This window comes from Pleurodeles waltl, chromosome 7, assembly GCF_031143425.1.
Source record: "Pleurodeles waltl isolate 20211129_DDA chromosome 7, aPleWal1.hap1.20221129, whole genome shotgun sequence".
Lineage (NCBI taxonomy): Eukaryota > Metazoa > Chordata > Amphibia > Caudata > Salamandridae > Pleurodeles > Pleurodeles waltl.
In genome coordinates, this window is record NC_090446.1 from 1,195,888,205 (window position 1) to 1,195,908,967 (window position 20,763).

General features: G+C 42.1%; 1 protein-coding gene across 2 annotated transcripts in view; it reads left to right on the forward strand.

Moving 5' to 3' along the window:
- Nucleotides 1–15,260, forward strand: part of LOC138246090 (TBC1 domain family member 24-like) — a 67,568-nt gene extending 52,308 nt beyond the window's left edge. The window contains exons 5-7 of one of the 2 annotated variants that reach the window (XM_069200321.1): nucleotides 452–550; nucleotides 7,138–7,429; nucleotides 14,298–15,260. In XM_069200321.1, coding sequence (XP_069056422.1) covers nucleotides 452–550; nucleotides 7,138–7,429; nucleotides 14,298–14,443 — 537 coding nt within the window. In that variant the 3' untranslated portion in view covers nucleotides 14,444–15,260. Of the gene's footprint in view, nucleotides 1–451; nucleotides 551–7,137; nucleotides 7,430–8,531; nucleotides 8,588–14,297 lie in introns of those variants that run through there. The other variant, XM_069200323.1, reaches the window with a different exon arrangement.
- Nucleotides 15,261–20,763: the final 5,503 nt, after the last annotated feature.

Here is a 20,763-nt window from a genome sequence, read left to right on the forward strand (position 1 = left end):
AGCTGTTGTTCGGTCAAACACTGCAGGCCAGAATAGATGATCAATTTCATGTTATTTCCGTGCATGTTTCAGGCTGTGCCTTTGTAATGAAAGCTTTAAAACTACAAGAAACAGAATGCAAATAAATAAAACATGATGAATTCATAATTAAGATGGGACAAGTTAAGGTCTCTGTCCACTTTTGTTGCTGGAAAGATAGCATATGGGATTGATGGACCAGTGGGTCAAAAATTCGAAACTTAGGTCAACTCATCCTTTTTCCCTTAAATCGCCAGGCTGATGATGAGCGCCATCAAGTTGGGTAATAATCATTTTAACCATTGTTAATCTAACAAAAGTGACTAAGGAAATCAAAACAAAAGTAGAATCTTGGCCAACATAGAAAGAATACGATTTTTTGAGAATCCGAAGACTCCTGTGAGCCCTTTCTGTTGCTGTTTATATTTTGCAGGTGTGTGGCGCCTTCCTCTCCTCCGACTGGAATGAACGGAAAAAAAACTGTGGTCAGGTGTGCACCTTCTTTGGGACAGGAGAGTGCTTTGTCTTTAGTGTAAGTATCCTCACTTTTATTTGTTACACTGCATATTCTCCAGCATTTCCCTATTCTCTGGCTATATATTACCATGTTGTTCTTGCAGTTCTTAATTATTTTATTTTTCATCCCGTGGGGCCTGTTCTTGTAATGCCTTCATAATGAATGATCCTAAAAATAGTCTGGATTTTCCGATATCTGTAACTTTGGGAGTGGGGAAAATCCAGGCCATTACAAGTGACACCTGAGGGTCCTTTAGAAATTAGGAATGATTTGGGGAATCAGAAAGTCCGGGACAATTCCCACAGTAATTCCACAGTAATTCACATTTCCCCAGGATTTTCACACAGGCATTTCTATATGAAAATCTCCACGTGAAACTAAACAGATCCATGGAAACAATGAATCGCAACATTTTGATAGGGCTGGTAACTGCTGTTATAGAAAGGAATTAGATTGGTTTAAAAAGTTAAGGCCAGAGTGAACTTTAACATTCTGACACTGGCATACAAATGTTTTCAAGGCATGGTGCTCAGCTTCTTGCAAGAGGTATTGCATCACATTGACCTAGAGGGTCTCTATGATGTAGGAATCTTTCCTTAATAGTTAGTTGCTCCAAACTCTAAGTCATGGGGTGACCAAAGGTTGTCTGTACTTGAGTCCCTTTTTTTAACTCCTGGTTCTGCGCCTGTTGGAGACCTGATGGTACCAGCACATTACATATACTTAAGTCAGCCCCTTTTTCATGATCAGTGAGTTTTTTTTGTTAATCTCTTAGTCCCGATTATTTTGTTTGTGCTGCTTAGTGTTTAGAATGGATGATGTATTCGCCCATGGTTGATGTCAGACCTTGCTTTGCAGTGCATAGGAGGAACTATTTCCTCTCTTGATTCCGCCTCCTGGCCCTCTCTTTCACTCCCCCCTTCTTTTGTCTCACTGTAACCACTTCCAGCCCAGCATCCTCCTGCCCGTTAGCCTTATTTTCTACCTCCCACCACAGTATTGGCATGCGACTATCTTAAAATGTTTTTGGGCAATTAATAAATGGCTATTGGTGCATGCACGTATGCATGCATGAGTGGCAGGCGTCTCCTACCGGCTTTAAACAAATTGCATTCAAAGATGGCCAATGCGGTTTGCACACATCCTTACCAGCCATGTTTAAACAGTTGGTTAAAATAAATAAAATGCACGCCTAGATGGCGTGCACATACTTTTAACACATAATACATAACAAAATACATTCTGAGACGATCACTGTGGATGTGCGTGCATCTGCAGCAGCCATTTTTTAATGCATTTTGTAATATTGTTACAAGTTCTCGCCCAAGAAGGGCACAGCAGATACTTGCACATTTGTGTCAGCTATTTACAATTTTAAAAAAATAATATACTAGCAAAGCCAATATGCTGAGACGTATTCGATTTACAAATGTATATTTCTTTTAAAATATCCTTTGGAGAACAATCCCTATCGTTTTTGGAAACATTGAAGAGTTGTCTATTTTGATTATCTCCTTCATTGATGCCCTCAGTATTTTCTTTTATGTCAGGGCATGGTAAGTTTTTGGTGCGCGGGTATAAATAAACCAACATTGGGAGCTGCAGGCTATTAACTTAATGCCAAGGAACATGGACCCACTGGCATGCCTTTTCCCACTTGTTGGGTTCCTATCCCTACCACCCACCCACCGTGCAGTGTAGTCTGTGTGGTCAGAATATTCTTCCTCTAACGGGCCTCTACTATGGTCACTAACCAGTGATTAACTTTCACTCAAGGCCTTTCCCCATGCTATTTATAGCAACACATTTCACTCTTCCTTTGTTGCTTGTGATTCACATTTTTCCCATACATTTTCCTTAAAAAGGACACCATCACAGTGTGCATCAATTTGCTAGGCCATTTATTGTATAGCTTTGGATTCACAATTCCCTTTAATATGCAGGAAAGGGTTTGGTGCAAAGTGGAAAGCTAGAATATTGGTGACAGTGTGCTAGTTTCTCACTGTGCCCAGTAATGCGCCAGCACCTCACACTGCCCATTTGTGTGAGAAGATGCCATTTTCAAGCAGCTTGACCCTAATATTGTTGGGCAGTGTCAGCACCTGGCTTTCATGAGACTGTAGGAAGCAGACACAGATATTCAGTAAGAGCAGTTAGCACTTTGGTGAGATGCTTGAGGAGCTGGCACTGGGGGCAATGCAAGAAGATGGCACTGTCATGCAGTGTGACACTAGTATGCAATGTAAGGAGCTAGCACTGGTGGGCAATGTGAGTAGCTCACATGAATGGACTGTGTAGGAAACGTGTCCTTTCTGCAGGTCACCCCAGATTTTTTGCCTTTTTCTGGACCCTATATTTTTGATGACTGTAGAGTTCTATGCACTTTAATTCTGCTAACCAGAGATAAAGTGCCTGTGCTCCCTCCTTTATAATGGTGAAATTGGCATGCCCCCAATTGGCACGAGTTAACTTACTGATAAGATTTTAGTACACGGTACAAAGTGTACCCATGGCTTGGAAGTTTAATGTTACTTGTGGACTGCAGCATCCATTGTGCCACACACTACAGTGACAGCTGAAGTATGATAGCAGCATTATCACTTTTAGCCTGGGTGTTGCTGTTCTAAACTCTAAATTTGACATGTCAAGATAACTCCTTTTGACAGGTTCAAACCTTTGTTTCAAATATTTCACACCCCATGTAGGCCTTTTTGGCCACAATGAAGGGTACTCATGACAATCTGTGAGTCTCAGAGTGCCTCCCCCAAAGTCCTGGGGGGCGTTTAGAAGTGGACTGAGGTGGTGGATTGAGACTTACATCACTAAAGTCATAACTTGAAATCTTTGACCAGGACAAACCTGGTGCGCGCATCCGACTTACTCTACATGGGAGTCAGCATCAAATGGTGCTTAGGTCCTGGTCAACCCCAGCCATTGATTCTCATTTGCACTTTATGCTTATTGATGCTATTCCTGTTTAAAACTTTAAAAATTCATATCTCAGGGTCCCCTCATTGGATATTTGTCATTTTGGTGTCAATGTTTGCTTATTAAATTTCACTCTATTTTTCTTTCTAAATTCTTTGCCCTAAGTTATGACTTTGAGTCATGGCTAACAGAGGGCTTAGCTCAGGTTAATTTAGTGATTTTAAGCATTCACCCTGACAAGGATTGTGATTATTCCTTGAGGTGAGGAATCACCCACCCCATACAATGCAATTTCCGAAAGACTAGATGCGTCCGAAGACAGTAACAAAGTTTTTTTATTTCATCCCGTTCAGCATTATTTTATTTTGAAATGCTACCTTCACATGCAGACTATCCATATAGAATCTCAACCTTAGGGTAGGCATGTAACATGTAGTTGAGATCAAATGTTGATTGCTACTCCACATGAAAAAGAAGGTGAACTCCTGTGATAGGCAGGAGATGAACATCTTGTCACAGGCCAGCCATTCAGTTTGTACGGGCCAAAGTTTTATCCGACTACAAAGGTTTCTCTCAAGGGGTGTAGAGGACACTTGCAAGAATTGTTCACCAGCGTCCATTGTTCCCCTGGAGAGATCACCCTCCACACCACTGAATCAGAGCAAAGAAACATCCATCGGTCTCTCAAGGCCTTATTATCTTAGATCAAGGGATCAGATATGATTTGGATATTCTGAGTTCAAAAACTGGGGAAATAGGATAACTCCTTCTTTCTCAGGAGGTGCAGACACTTTCGCACTGGTCCATATTGCAGGGCATCTCTGTGCCCATCCACCGCCAGCTGGGTGTGGCATGTTACCAAGGAGATTTCTTAAGCAAGGGCAAGTCAGGCTGCCTTTAGTGGGAGCTGGAGAACACGCAGTGGCGTAACACAAGCTTAGGGTGCCCCCTTGCAAAATATACTGAGCCCCCCACCAATCATTCAATCTGCCACCCTCTGTTCAGCAGTTTGTTACCATTGACATCCCCTGCATGATATGAGCAGAGGTTTCAGTAGCACAGTTAGTACCCAAGGTAAACCACATACATTTTCGACATAAGCATGTATTTTAGTAACAGTGACAGTATGATTTTTAAATCCATGCTCATAATTAGTTAGAATGTAAAGTTGGTTCTATATGCACATACTTGTATATTTTGTGTGTATACAGTATATCTATATATGCATATTAAGATGTAGAATACACACATATAAACAGTCATTTTTAAACATTTTCAGCAAACTGCCCTGCTTTGCACAGAGAGGTAATTGGACAAATTAAAATAATGTGTTTGACAAGGTGCAGAATCTGTTTTTTATGTGTTGCTTTCTGGCACATTCAGCAGCTGTGGTGATGGGGCAAAAGCGAGGCTAGGACAATTTGAGCTAGGGCACAGGCCTAAAGGGACCCTCACTTGGGATGCCACAGGTCAGCCACCCTCAAACAAAGCTGAAGGTTCTAGTGTTGGTTCGTTTCAGCAACACTCTAGTGTCCAAAGCAGGCCACGGAAAGAGAGAGTGAGACAGACCTGTCGGCCTTGGGATTTCCCTGCCTGCTTCAGCCCCGTACAGCTTGTGTAAAAGTGAAAGCAAGACTTTTGCTCGGTATGGAGAGCTGGAACTGCTAGACGGAACTCTGGAATGAGGACCCACACAACCCTGCCATCGTCAGAAGGCTCAGCTGAGCCCTGCTTTGACTGTTCTGTAATTGGGACACTCGGACCAGCAGCACCCCCTCCCTCTGCACTAAGTGGGTTGAGGGGCTTTGTGAATACAAGCTGCAATTATTCTTTGTATCACTTGGTTATATCAGTTCTTTGACAACATGAGTTGGCAGCCTGGCTCTGAGAGGTGTTTTTGTTGACTTAAGGCGAGATATTTGCGATGCTTTTTCACCCATGACTTTGATTACTTGTCTGCTCCTCAAGAGAAAAGGGTAACGCTACATGCTCTTGGAATAACCCCAACTTGGCAGTTCTGGTACAAAGACTTGTGGAAGATGAGCGACACCACCTGGTTGCCTTCAAGGTGCATCCTCATATCTAAACCAGGATAGATGGAGCAATACTAAATCCCAACCCAGCCTCAATCCTGCTTGGTCCCTGAGGACCTAGCGCGTGGCTCCCACCATATAGAGTACACACATCCTGAGGGTGGCAAGGAGCTGTCAGCGTTGATATACAACAGCTTTGTTTCTAATCATGCTCAAACAGTTTGGATCCACTAACTGCTAAACCACACAAATGGCTCCCTTAATATCTACTCTTGGAAAGTCTGTCTTTAAGTACACTTTAGTCAACGTCCACCTTGTGGCAGTATCTCATTACTGATTACAAGTAAATACACATTCATTTTCTCAGAATAATTGTGGAGTCCATTAACGGTCTATTTAGTGCCCCGTGAACAGTATTCCGTCGTTTTCATTTAAGAAACAATGCCTCGAGTTCCATTCAGAAAAGCTCTCCACAACAACACATCCCTGTCATATAGCACACGTGCCTAAAGACTTTCATTTGCTTAGCAAGCCATGCGGATTAAATTCCGGGTCAAAATGGGCAGAAAGGTCTTTCCATACCTGCGATGTGAAATGGTGTCCGCAATACCAAATAGGGAGCACAGCGTTTTTCTGCACGACTGCAGCCGGTTGTGTCATTTAGAAACGCCAGCAAAAGTCAACCATTCTGCATGTAAGAGACCCCCAGCTTAACAGCAACTGGCATCCGCAGGAGCCTCTGCAGAACTGATATGCCTCTCCTACGGACAGTGGGCGTGCACTCTACAAGAGACATGGTTTGGCAGCAGTGCTGTATGTAGGCACTTCACTGGCAGATCTGTGCGAAACAGGGTAGTGTGGATTGTCACACCGTCACTTGATGTTACTGCTTGGATGCCTGACCCAGGTCCCTGGTTGTGGCGGAGCAGAGAGTATTATGGAAGTGAGCCTCATTTCTCCCACCCTCTTCTAATTTAGTATTGATTACTAGTCCTATTTCAAATATGTGAGTCTATGAAAGAGCCAGAAGATGTGAAAAAAGTTGCTTACATATAACTTAATTTCACCAACGTATCTTTCATAAATTGACAAGTTACCCAGACTCCTCCCCTCTCGTGAGGCTCTGCAATTGCATTTCGCTTCAAACTACTATGAAAATCTACCAGAGAAAGACTGAGGGAATCTGCACATTAGACGACTGAGGGACGAAATCTGCTCCTCAGAAAATGTGAGTGGAGCTCAGAGGCTCTCCCCGGTAAGGGTTATACAGTGACCTGGATTTCCAGCTGGATAGCAGCTGCCATCACTAACTGCTGGATGGGCTGTAGGTGGGTCTATCTTAAATGAATGCAGTTTTTACACAGTTTACTAGAGACCATCATTCAAACGTGAAGATAATTTAGCAGGAGAAATGTAATTATAGGTAAGTAAAGATTTCTTGTTGGGGACATTTTTAAGTGGGGTTGAAACCTTGCAGTTCAAATCCACTTCACACTACCTCACTAGAGGTTCCGAGATAACTGCAACATTTAAGGGGCTAACTAGTGTGAGTTATTTCTCTCACCCTAAAGGATAGACTTGGCCGGTGTCATTGCCAGGTGCTTATGATAAAAGTTAATATTTTTGTTTCATTTTACAAAGGTGCGCCCAGAAATGGAGAAATACCAGTGGGTGGCGGTGAGAAAGGCAGAGATGAGGAAGGCTGCACCTCCATCACCCCGCCCCCGTTCACGGTCCCGCACTTCCTCCTTCGGATCAGCAACGCCGCGACCATCAGCCTCGTCACCAGTGGGTGGCAATTACCTGTCAGTGCCGATGCCAGCACAAGCCACAGCCGAGCGTCTATCCCCATACCTCTCCATCCGCCATTTCAAGCTACCTTCCAAGACTGCCTCCATGTTCATGTCAGGGAGCCATGAAGGAATCATCATTGGTAGGTGACCTCATATAAAAGTAAAAATGCAAAGTGCTCTCTAAAGTAATTTCATATTGCCTTCACAAAACAATATCAAACAAAGTCCAAATCGTTGCCTTCCATAGTATGTTTTCTTGTAAATCTGTGCCTGGATTCCAAACCCATGATCATGCTGATGATGCCGTTATTGTTCGTGTGGTTCTCCTGGAGGCCATGCAGCAGTCTCAGCGAGGAGATAACTGTGTATCTGTCCATTTCAGGATATCGGCATAGTTGGTATAGAATAGTACCTAGATTTCTTGACCCTTCATCTATCGTACATCTGCGCTGATAGGTCACAATTAAACATTGTGAGGGAGCAGAACATATTCCTGCTTTTATTTATGTGTTTTTGGAAGATCATTGATGATTTCTCTATATTAAATGAGTAGGATCCAAGTTTTATTGCTGCATGAGCCTGGTGTAATAAGGTAATTACACAGATGTTCAGCCCCCTCATAGGATGGCAGTTCCACAGCTTTTGGTGAGCTCTTGAATCGTGAGCACTCTTCAAGTCAAGAAAATCATGATACATACATAAGGGACTGGTCAGGATCCAGTCTGGCTTATTGAGAAAAGCTTGAATCCTTCTCTTGGAAATTCTTTCTGCCTATCACAATTTCCTGATTTATTTTGTGTGTGTTAATTGATACAATTTTTCTATTAATTTGCAATCCTTAAGGCCTGTTAGCTAGGTCTCCAGTCTGATAAATTTTGAAACTCTGGAGCTTAGACTTCTTCGGTAGTACAAGAAGAGCTTAAAATATAAGAAGGTGATTGTCGTAGTCCTGGGAGAAAATATAAGTATAAGGCTCGGTCTCCAACTGTTATTATTGACCTCGTGGATGCAGGAGAATTGTACCGACTGCAGCCGGGCATGTTTCCTGTTGAAAGCTGTCAATTTACACTGCAGACTGGCACCCACATGGTCTTTCTTCTTGGGATAAAAAGCAATATTATGATTAGTGTATATAAGAAAAGCTCCAAAGCTTTTTAGCAATTACGTTTTAGCTCTGAATTTTAGGGGCCTAATCAGTGATTTTGTTACATTTCACACCTTTTGGACTACAATCATTTTTAGGACCTGGCAGAAATACGCAAACTGTTTGAGACACAAGATGTCAGCTGGCGATTGTAGATGTCCACTCCGTGGGCCTCAGGTAGGAGAAACATGGAAAACATCCTTTCAAAGGTCTTGCCTTAGATCATGAAGGGTGTGTCAAACTTTGTTTGTGAGCACCACCTGTTACCATCGAGATGGGTGTTTCTTTCATTTGATAATGTGTGGGAACTGTTAACTTAGAGGAGAGAAAGATAGAAAATTGACAAATTATTGTGCTAGGGTGGGTGATTTCTCCATGTTGGATCCTCTCATGCAGATCTCCTAAGAGTGACCCTGGTACTAGGCAACCCCAATTGCCTCTCTGCCATTATTATAGGTGAAAAGTGGGAGACCTGGGGGGCTGGGTTGAATATTCTCTCCGGTCACTAACATGTTTGCCACTTTTAGACTTTTTACTGAGACACTCAAGAAGAAAAGAAAATAACCTGATGGATTTTGGAGAGGAAACAAGAGGACCCCAGATCCGAAGAATCTTGTGGACTGCATGGAGCCTCACTTTAATCTTGCCTGCATCCTTGCTGGACTCTATGTCACTCCAAATGCGTGCAAGACACTGCTCTGCCTAGTCCGGCAGAGTCCAGAACCAAGTTGAAGGGTCCCTTCTTGAACTTAGAAAGTACTGCCCAGCCAAAAGGGTCGTTTCCATCAAGCAGAACGTCTCTAGAATGAGAACTATAAGAAACTGGTCAATATCCATGAAACAGGTCAATCGAGCAGAAGAGCCTGTGCACAGGCACCAAGATGTATGTCTATTTAGTGGAGACAAGACAGAATTCCACAACAGGGATAGAGCATTGCCAAGCACCTCCCACTTCAAGACCAAAGAGAAGGTCACTGGTTACCTCAAAGATACATATTCCAGGAGGGACTGTGTAAACATTCCTGACAGGGGTAGCGCCTGACAACACACTCAGCTTCTGATGGTGCGAAGCATTCCCCATTTATTTATTGGTTATCAGAACTGTGCATCTCTCCTCTTCTCTAATGCACTTTATTGTATTGCAGCATTTATTTATCGCGTAGTACCCCTAATTGGAGCACCTAAGTGCTTACCTACATGGGCAGCAAGCTACACCATGCAGGGTCTGTGGTTGGAAGGGTGTTGTCTTTGTTTTGTGATCCTATGTGGGAAGTGTTTCCATGCTGTATGTAATGACCACCAAGGTGCATTATCGTATGCTGGGACTCATCGCTTAGCATCATGGTGGATGATGAGAGTGAGAGATAAAACGTGCAGTTTATTGTTTTCAGTAACCTGGCAACTTTGCGGGTCCGTTTATGGTAATTTTACTATCGCAGTCTGCCTAGCTAGTTACTCCACAGGGTTGACCAACCAGAGATTTTCTTTGCAGTTTTGATCCTGTGCTGGCATGGTTGGAGAAAGAAAAAAATCAGGAAGTTCTACTGGGATAGGCTTTGAAATCCATTCCCATATCCGAGTGTCATTATTATGAGATATAAAGAAGCAGTCATAGTGTATGAGTATTTGGAACCTGCAGTGGTGGACTTGATTAAAGACCCCTCATTGACCAGCAGTATGGGACACATAGGTTTAGGTATTTCATGCCTGTCCATTTGATGCTGACTAATTTATTGGTTGGTACAGTACTAGTGATGAGCAAGTCACGTAGTAGATCTTTCCTATGTGAGAGTAAGAGGGGTAAACCCAACTGATTGCTGACCGCTAAGTGTTACAGTATTATTATTCATGCCGGCCCGAAATATTATATATGAATTGACATAACTGCATAATACCCAGGCAAACCGTAGGTCAGCTCTTTTTTTGCTTACCTGAATATAGAAAGTAGTTGTTGTTTGGATTGTTTTCTATTAGTCGGTTGTTAACTGGAGATGGAAATGGAAGCTGCTGTTGTCTTTCTGGGTTCTAAACTAGGGATGTGAAATGATTACGTTTTCATGGAAGTATCCTGGTTTTCAACTGTCTTCTGAATTGTATTTGCTCAGGGATGCTTCAAATGTCTGTAAGCGAAGCGTGTTTCAGAGGTTATCAGCTTGTAATGAGAAAGCAGTGCTCCCTATTGTTTTTTTTTATAGTGAAGTGGTATGATGAGTGGTGCAAAACTGGAGCACAGTCTTCTGTTTTGTTAATATTGCTTGGATTTAACTTGTAGGTATAGTGGTGCTTTTCGTGGACTACACATTGTCATTCTAGCAGAAGAGCTCTCGTGGCAACGATTTGGATAATAGCACATTATTCCTTTCTCTTTTTCCATCCTCTCAGCAGAGGAGTTAAGGGGATGTATTTGAAGGCAAGTGCTTAATAGCGCCCATTAGTTGCATTTTGACATTTTTGTAGGGGGATATTGAAGTATTGTATGTCATTTTGGCAGTAGATGTTTGAATCTGATTTGCAGTATGTTTTCACATGCTACCCCAAAAGTGTATATATTGCACCAATGTCTCTAGTTTTTCTTTAAAAAAAAATGTTTAGGAAGAATGTGTTTTCACCCAGTAAATTACAATAGAAACGTTAAAAACCATCTTTTGACGGACCATAATCCTTATAGACAAATATGGATTTACACAATACTTCTTCTTGGAGAGATGACTCTGCAAAGCAGTTACTGCAGTTACCCCACAGCTTGTAGCTGTGTGCCTTGTAAGGGAACAGAACGGCCTTGGTATACTGTAGGATGACAATGACCATGTACAAAAAATGACTCTTTATTTCTTGGAAAGTCTGTTAACAATCTATACAGGTAGGTTCATTAAATGGTACATCTAAGTCTTTAATACAGAGCAAAAATACGTAGTGACAAACTTTTTGTTAATTTAAACACTTGAGTAAGTATACTACTTTTGGGCTATTCACAAAAACAGAGTATAAATGTACTCCACAAGTGTAAATTGCATTTCTCCATCAAATTGAAGAGTGTGGGGCTATACTTGAGTAATGTAAATTTTTCAGTAAGTTTACTACTTTAGGTTTTCACAAACTACAAGTGTAAACATAATTTAAAAGTGTAAGTTACTGGTCTCCACCCTGGAGCGATGTATTTGTTTTATTCTTGTGTGGTTGGGTGACATCCCTCCCAAAACCCCTCTTTCTCCATCCTAATCCCACCCCCTTTATACTAAGTGTGCCCCTTTTCCCACCTACTCCACCCAGTCCCATTCACATTTACTACTAAAAAGTTTACTTAAGTGTGCAGAGACTCCACATTCAGGGTAGTGACCTACACACACATAAGTATATGTAATACAGAGGCATAAAACTCTGCATGCAGTTTGTGAATTGCAATTTGTCATACGTTTTGTAGTTACAGTGTACGTTGTGTAACTTACATTCCATTTTTTGTGAATAGACAAAAAATAGTAAACTTACTAGAAGGTGTAACTTACTCAAAAGTGTAAGTTACCTTTGTGAGTGAGGCCCCCGGTGTTCTTTTTCCTAAAAACCTATTAAGATAGCTGCAGGGGATAATACTCCCATTTGTTGCATATGAGAGTTCTAGACTTTATACACCTTTAATCATGCAACACTGGGCAAAAATAAGGACAATGTAAACTATTACAATCAGTGCGCTGCCCCCAAGCCAGCTGCAAACTCATAAATGCCCTGGGGGCAGCCCATTAGTGAAAGACCGCGCGGCTTCTTGAAGCAATTGCTCCATTTTTTACTGTGCATTTCAAAGGAGGGCAGTGAGTGTCTGCACCTGTCTGCAGGGAGAGGTCTGAGCAGTCCGTGGAACCCTTCTTCCCACCTCCAGAGCGCTACCCTTAGGGAACGCACCAACAGTGCTGCCAATGTATCTTCTAACTGCCTCTACACCCCTGTCCATAACACAGGGCAGACACAGAAACAAAATGTTTCCTCCATTATTCATATAAAGGAACGCTCCCTTAAGGTAGTTCCTGTGCTGTATTTGTGCTGGCGCTATCTTTATTACAGAAGGAGCCACAGAAGCTATTGCCGCCCCTTGTGTAATACTACAGTGCCCCAGGTTGCAGAATTACTGGCGCACACACTCACTGTGCCACAGGGGTGCTTTATGTAATACAGCCACAGCTATTTGTGCATGACACTGTGCACCTTTTAGAGGCTTTATGCACATAATTACTACCACTATTTAACCAAAAGTATTTCTATTTAGGTATTCATGTGTTCTGCAATCTCTGCATCCTTTCTTATTTTTAGGTCTCACGTATAGGCACCTGTAGCATTGGTTGTCTGTTGTTGCAATACTTATGGTGTACTACAACAATACATAGAGTGGGCTTCAAGTCAGCCTATTGCTTTTTATAAGTAGGCTTCCTTGTTCATCTCGTTTACTTGGTTCTTGCTCAATGGATTCCTTCCTTTTTTCTTGGGTTTCTCCTTCCTCTGGAGCACAGCTGTTTTCTAGTGTTTCTGGTTTGATGAGTTTTATCGTTCCTTTGCTCACAATCAGGACACTGTTTTCTTTTTCTTTCGGCACTCCTAAGAGCACATCACAACATGCCATTTTTTGTAAAGCGCACCCAGAAGGGCAAAACACAAATCTGTGCAGTGGAAGCTCAAGTCCACTAAGCCACTTGCAGATTTTGTTTCACATTTTTGATTCCCTCTTTCAGCTATGCCTGTTGCTCCTCCCCAGCATCCTTCCTTTATTTTTTCTTTTCTTTTTATGGATGTATTTTTATATAAGCGTATTGCTCTACCAGCCTCCTTTGCTAATTCTCCCTACCAAACACGCTCCTCCCTCCCACCTCGGCTGCTCCAACTCTCTTCCTCATTTGTAAAATATTTTTTCTATTTAGCACTCCATGGAAATGAGTCTTTCATTGTGCTCACCATGTCCATTCATTCCACCTCTTATCCACGCACCTCTGTTTGCCTCTTGCACCACTACCCATGCCTGCCCCCAATTTATATTTCATTTTTCTTGGGGGAATTTTTTTTTTTTTGCTGTAGGCCTGGCAACTGCATGCTGGGCCACTCGCTTCTCTTCGTTTCTGCACACCTGTGAAGTTTTTTGTTGTTTAATTTACAGCTTAAAAATGACTTTTGTTGGTAAATCAAACTTAAAAACATATGACCTGATTTTGCATTTGGTGGGCAGAGTAGTGTCCTTTGGGATGGTGGAGGACATTACTGCTGCCATCTCAAAAGTACCCACCCTACAAATTTAAAGATGGCCACCTGAGGAAGTATTCCACTGACGTAGCCAATGGGGGCTCCATTATTGACAGAATACTTAAGGTCTGCCAATCTCCACATAAGGTGAACGGCCCACGAGTTTGACAGGTGGGTACTCCGTCGTGTTTCTGACGGAGTAGCCATTTGGCAAATTTCTAAATTAGGTCCTTACATTGAAACTTGTGTGCATCATGTGTTATGTCACAATGCATGCACACACAATGGTGGCCATTTTGGAATGCTTTTTGGTTGAGAAAACCCATTCCATGATGGGGTGTAGTTTAAAAATCTTAATATAACCCGTTATATTTGGGTTACATTGTTTTACCTGCTCACAAATGTTCCAGACAAAAGCACACAGACACTGGGAAATGCATTGATATGGCCGTGATCACACACACTTCACACTGGCAGTGAAGTGGGGAAGCGTGATTAAAATACTGGCATCCTGGTTTAATAGTCAAGAGCTTAACCACTAGGAGACATCATCTATGGATTGACATGCCATCATTTGCCAGATTGTTGCAGCCTGAATATGTGATTATCCCCCACATTGTTAATAAGTTATTTCTATTTTTTTCTAGGTGGCGGAGGAGGGCAGGCTTTGAATATCGACTCTGATCTCAACCATGGGAGGACGCAGTCTTGTGAAACCTTTGACAATCCACCACTCTGCCAAGAGAACTTCCAGGTGCAAATCCTGGAAGTTTGGGGATTCCAGAACTCCTGATAGTTCCAGAAAGAGGAACAACACCGATCATTGAAAGCTACAGCTTGTAGGCCTGGATAATCAGCAGTTCTCCAGACTGCCACAGACGAGCATACTAGTTAACAGACATTAACCCTTCCTGATGTAATGGAAGTAATCCATCCAGACCACGCTTCTTGCAACTGGCTTGCACCCTGTAATGCCCCCTTTGTATGTACAGATTCAGACATGTGCTGGCCTGTAGAGAGAGACTAAACAAACCGGTACTCATAAAGTTGCTATTCACTTTTGTATGACTTCCTAAATAGTGCCTCAGATGATTTTCTGAGTCAAGAATGTTCTTGCTAATTGGAGTGCAATAGGACAATGTTGGAACATGTTTGAGAAGAAGCACATTTTTGTTGCAGTGGGAGAAAAAAACATGCATTTTGAATAAACTTTTTATCAGCTGGTGGCAACCCTTTAGTGAACCATAAATAGCTACAAAATGAGTGCCAATGTGTACACCAGCGCTATGTAAAATGCCAAGCTTATGCAAACAAATGCTTTGAGACCAGACCTGACCTGACCATTGAAAAACTTGAACAAGGATCATTGTGACTGCCTCTGCATTAGCAAAGACTGCAGGTCATTGAGACGAGCCAGGGTGCAGAACATCTCCTATAGAAGAAATTGTACTGAATCAAATGCCCCAGACTGGTGTTATGTCAATGGAGTCGCCTCTTGAGTGTCCTATTTCTTGTCAACAATTTTTGTTTGTGCTTTATTTTATTCTGATTTATAGGAGGTGATTTCAATATAATTGGCACATAGCAATAAATTCGACTTTTGGTTTTAAGACTGAGGTGAGATGATTCCTTCATATACAGCTCTTTGCCATTTTGCCATTTCATGTAATTGCTCTTTGCCATTTTACTTGTGTCAGACATCGTTAGTAGGAGGCAACTAGTAAACTGACCTGTGGGGAAACCAAGGCTTGATCCTTCTAAACCAGCCCCATCAAATGCCTGTTGAGTTGTGGTAAAGTGGGTCCTTTATTAAGCTACTAAACTGGCAGCAGAAGCAGGAGTATTTTTTCCATATGCTAAATTTAAATTTCCTTTCATACAATCAGCCCTTATAGGCTATTGCCAGGGTCCTTAAGTTATCATTGGGTGCCAAAACACAGACTTGTACTGTCTAGAAAGAACTTGTTTTCCAATTTAGCCATTTAGCAGTGAGGAAGAAGAGGCATGAATTCACTAGCTGTTAACAAAAAAAACTCGTTATGAAATTTGTCAAGCATACAGGGAGTGCAGAATTATTAGGCAAATTAGTATTTTGACCACATCATCCTCTTTATGCATGTTGTCTTACTCCAAGCTGTATAGGCTCGAAAGCCTACTACCAATTAAGCATATTAGGTGATGTGCATCTCTGTAATGAGAAGGGGTGTGGCCTAATGACATCACCACCCTATATCAGGTGTGCATAATTATTAGGCAACTTCCTTTCCTTTGGCAAAATGGGTCAAAAGAAGGACTTGACAGGCTCAGAAAAGTAAAAAATAGTGAGATATCTTGCAGAGGGATGCAGCACTCTTAAAATTGCAAAGCTTCTGAAGCGTGATCATCGAACAATCAAGCGTTTCATTCAAAATAGTCAACAGGGTCGCAAGAAGCGTGTGGAAAAACCAAGGCGCAAAATAACTACCCATGAACTGAGAAAAGTCAAGCGTGCAGCTGCCACGATGCCACTTGCCACCAGTTTGGCCATATTTCAGAGCTGCAACATCACTGGAGTGCCCAAAAGCACAAGGTGTGCAATACTCAGAGACATGGCCAAGGTAAGAAAGGTTGAAAGATGACCACCACTGAACAAGACACACAAGCTGAAACGTCAAGACTGGGCCAAGAAATATCTCAAGACTGATTTTCTAAGGTTTTATGGACTGATGAAATGAGAGTGAGTCTTGATGGGCCAGATGGATGGGCCCGTGGCTGGATTGGTAAAGGGCAGAGAGCTCCAGTCCGACTCAGACGCCAGCAAGGTGGAGGTGAAGTACTGGTTTGGGCTGGTATCATCAAAGATGAGCTTGTGGGGCCTTTTCGGGTTGAGGATGGAGTCAAGCTCAACTCCCAGTCCTACTGCCAGTTCCTGGTAGACACCTTCTTCAAGCAGTGGTACAGGAAGAAGTCTGCATCCTTCAAGAAAAACTTGATTTTCATGCAGGACAATGCTCCATCACACGCGTCCAAGTACTCCACAGCGTGGCTGGCAAGAAAGGGTATAAAAGAAGGAAATCTAATGACATGGCCTCCTTGTTCACCTGATCTGAACCCCATTGAGAACCTGTGGTCCATCATCAAATGTGAGATTTACAAGGAGGGAAAACAGTACACCTCTCTGAACAGTGTCTGGGAGGCTGTGGTTGCTGCTGCACGCAATGTTGATGGTGAACAGATCAAAACACTGACAGAATCCATGGATGGCAGGCTTTTGAGTGTCCTTGCAAAGAAAGGTGGCTATATTGGTCACTGATTTGTTTTTGTTTTGTTTTTGAATGTCAGACATGTATATTTGTGAATGTTGAGATATTATATTGGTTTCACTGGTAATAATAAATAATTGAAATGGGTATATATTTGTTTTTTGTTAAGTTGCCTAATAATTATGCACAGTAATAGTCACCTGCACACACAGATATCCCCCTAACATAGCTAAAACTAAAAACAAACTAAAAACTACTTCCAAAAATATTCAGCTTTGATATTAATGAGTTTTTTGGGTTCATTGAGAACATGGTTGTTGTTCAATAATAAAATTAATCCTCAAAAATACAACTTGCCTAATAATTCTGCACTCCCTGTATAACTGCACTTCTTTTTTGGTTAAACACCTATTTCCCCAGTTAAAAATGCAATCTGGCCCCAATAATGCTCTCAGAAATACAATTTTAAACAACTTTCAAATGACCACATGGCCAATAGTTTTTCTGGTGACTGCCAGAGGCAAGTTTTGCTGCAACTACATTAGTTAGCAAAGAAAAGGCTCTACCACTTATATCTGGTTTATGAATTCAAGGGAGGAGAAAGTAATTGCTGACTAAGGATCTAAAAACGGCAAGCAGTGTCGTAATGTTACACCTAGTGACAATAAAGAGTTGTCTTTACAATAGAGAGCCTTGTGGATGATGCATAATGCTTCTATGTGAGTCACTTTGTCATCTGAAGTTAGCGACGTAAGGACAAAATGACAGAATTCGGCTGCAACTCCACTGACCAGATTACTTACTTTGTACACTTCATACACACCATAAAAAGTTTGGCCTTCAGTGTATTTGGCTGGTTCATTTGTCTATTGAACAGGACTAGACTGGGAACCGAAAGTAGCCTGGCCAACGATGTTCATACCCACGTCCCGTGGGTTCCTTGCAACCAAGTTCCCAAATCCCCTTCCCATTTTGCAGGGCGAGCATAGCCCGATAAGCCAACCATTTGAACGTGGTTTTGGACGTCTCCCATTGACTCCTTTTTTTCAACTTTATACTAATAGCACCGCAATCACCCCAAATTTTCAACTATATTAGCTAAAACAACAGATGTTTCACGGAACTTCTGAAGGACAATTAATTAAATATTCAAGTATTAGCACAGTATGAGGAATACAAGAGTGGTGTTTCACAAACAATGTGTGCACTATATATAGATACGTGTGTGCGTGTGTTAACTAAAGACGGTCACCACTGGGTAGTTAGAGTTAGGACTCCGTTTCCACAGAAAATGTAGTTATTGGTTTGCTTGTATCGTTTGCGCCATTTGAGGAATCTTCACAAAACTTTCTGGAAAAAAAAGTTCATCCACCTCTTCCTGGAAAGAGTCAGGGGGATACATCAAGTTGGGGCTGAGAAAAAGAGAGGGGGTCGCAAAACGCGTTTTCCTCTGCAATTCTCCAAAGGAAAATTGAAGAGCAGTACCTCAAAAACAGCTGAACAGAACTACAACAAATGTAGCAGAAAGCTAGCTCTTGATCAAGAAAGCATGTTTTTTGGTTTGGCGTACATCAGTTCAATAGTTCTGGAGAAATATATATAGCTGCCACCACATCAACAAAGAGGTGGGCCAGCCTTTTTAGGATGCCGGGCCTCAGTTCCTTGTACTACTACAACAACAATAATAAAACATATAGGGGGGCAGGATCGGAATACCCTGCCCCCTCAGGCCTCGTGGCCTAATATATATGTTTTTTACCACACCACAGCTGTGCGGAGGATCCGCGGTTCTGTTGGGGAAAAAAAGGCAGGCTTCTGCCCTTATTCATTTTAAATCCACCCTTTCTCTCTCCCACAGGTGGGCCATGGCCTTGGGGTTAACTTTTATATAATTTAATGTGAAAATGGAGCTATTATCATGCCCTGGGAACACCTTATGAAAGGTGACGGGGTGCTCTCCCCTCCCCAGCCATTAGTAGGCCCCAGGGAACCCATCCTTCAGGCAGGATCATATATTTAAAAGGAAGGAGGGTGTGTGGTGTCCTTTCCTGAGCCCTGGGGGACTCCATCCCTTGGGGGTGCATGATAGTATTGAGGGGGACGGGTTGTGTGCTCCCCCACCTGTCAAAACGTGGCCCTGGGGAGCCCATGCCCAGCAGCTACAAAAATATTGAAATTTGCCATGGGTGCCACCCGGGACACCCAGAGCAATTTCAGCCCTTGTGACTGTGGAGGGAGCCCCACGGCCCCACTGACCCTGCCTGCACTCATCCTTATTTCACAATCACTGCTCCAGCAGCAGAGTGCCCATAATGCAGTGCAAGGGCTTTTTAAAAAATGTTTTTTTTATGTTGGTCGTGCCCCTAGAAGGGGCAGGTGCACCATCAAGCTTTTTAAAAAATGTTGTGGGGGGCGGGGGGGGCTTCAGGGAGAACAGCAGCCCCTAACAACCTTAAAAAAAAAAAATGCAGTGTCTTATGGGTCATAGAATCCATAACTCTAGGAGACCTTACCAATATTTTTAAAGCAGTCTGAGCTAGAGCTGTTTGCTCTTCAGCTGGAGTGCAGTACCCCTTGTGGATTGTTCTGTGGCCTTACTTAAAATGACACCCTTTATATCCTTACATGATATAGACTTCTGTGTGCGGCAGCGGATGGGTTGGGGGCTGGGCAAGGTCATAGGCCAGGTCCTGCACCCAACCCTATGCTGCGCATGCAATGCACATCTTAGTTTACAATTTAAAAAACTGGAGAAAATACCGTTTTAAACTAACAAAGCCACTGAAATTCACCAGCTATAGGTATCTCAAGTTGCCATGCACTTCTAATTACTTCACACATTACATTACTCATGTCATATTCCAAGAGGTTGATAATGATAATAAGTAGACCATGATGCCTGTTCTACTAAACAATAGTAATAAATAGCTTAGAGCCTCTGTACATCTGTATATATAGTATATGCCATGATAAAAACAAAGGTATTAAATGGATGCAGAATACAGCTGGTTAAATCCATGCTTTTTGGCAAAGTCACATTGAGTAGGACTTATAACTATTAGAATGATTTCTTCCCTCACTCATTAATAAATGCATTTTATGAGCCAGTAAGCAGTACTCTTCTCATATCAGTTACATTATACTGTAGTAAAAAATGTGTGAATGTAAGCTTATTACTAGAGTTACTCTAAATAACTCTTAATGTGCTACATTTATTTTACCGGTATGGCAAAAATATGTCGAAAGAGCCTATTTGGTAGTATCCATTTGGGGAAAAAAGGGAAATTACTACACAGGTGTTAATTAAATATGTTGTCAGACATATTAACTATTAATGGCCCTGTGACATATTTTTCAAGTTTATTTTTTAAATTTATCACAAACTACAATGCAGCTCACAACACATTCCCCATCCACGACAGTCAATATGCATGCATAGAAATCTCTACTGCCGCTTCCAACAGACATATTCTATACCTTTATGTTTTTTTTTCATACATTCCTCTGCCTTAGCACAATAGCCCATCACCATTACTTCAGCATGGGGCCCTCTCCAGTCGCCAATGCCTTACAATATCCCTCTTGACCACCAGAAGACCCACTGCTAAAAATATCCTGGTGGCTCTGAGCCCACCTGTCGTCCAACAGTCCCAACAGCTTTCTGGTGGCATCCAGGTCTATCTGTCTCCCTGAGAAATTGTGTAGTGTATGCATGACCAATGTCTCTTAATAATCGGGTACTCCAATAGTGGATGATAAAGGGTGCTCATTGCCCCGCATTTAAACAATGTGGGTGCATTTCAAGTTTCATTCTGTTTAGCCGGGATGGCCTATAATAAGGCCTATGCAAATATTATTATATTATCTTGGC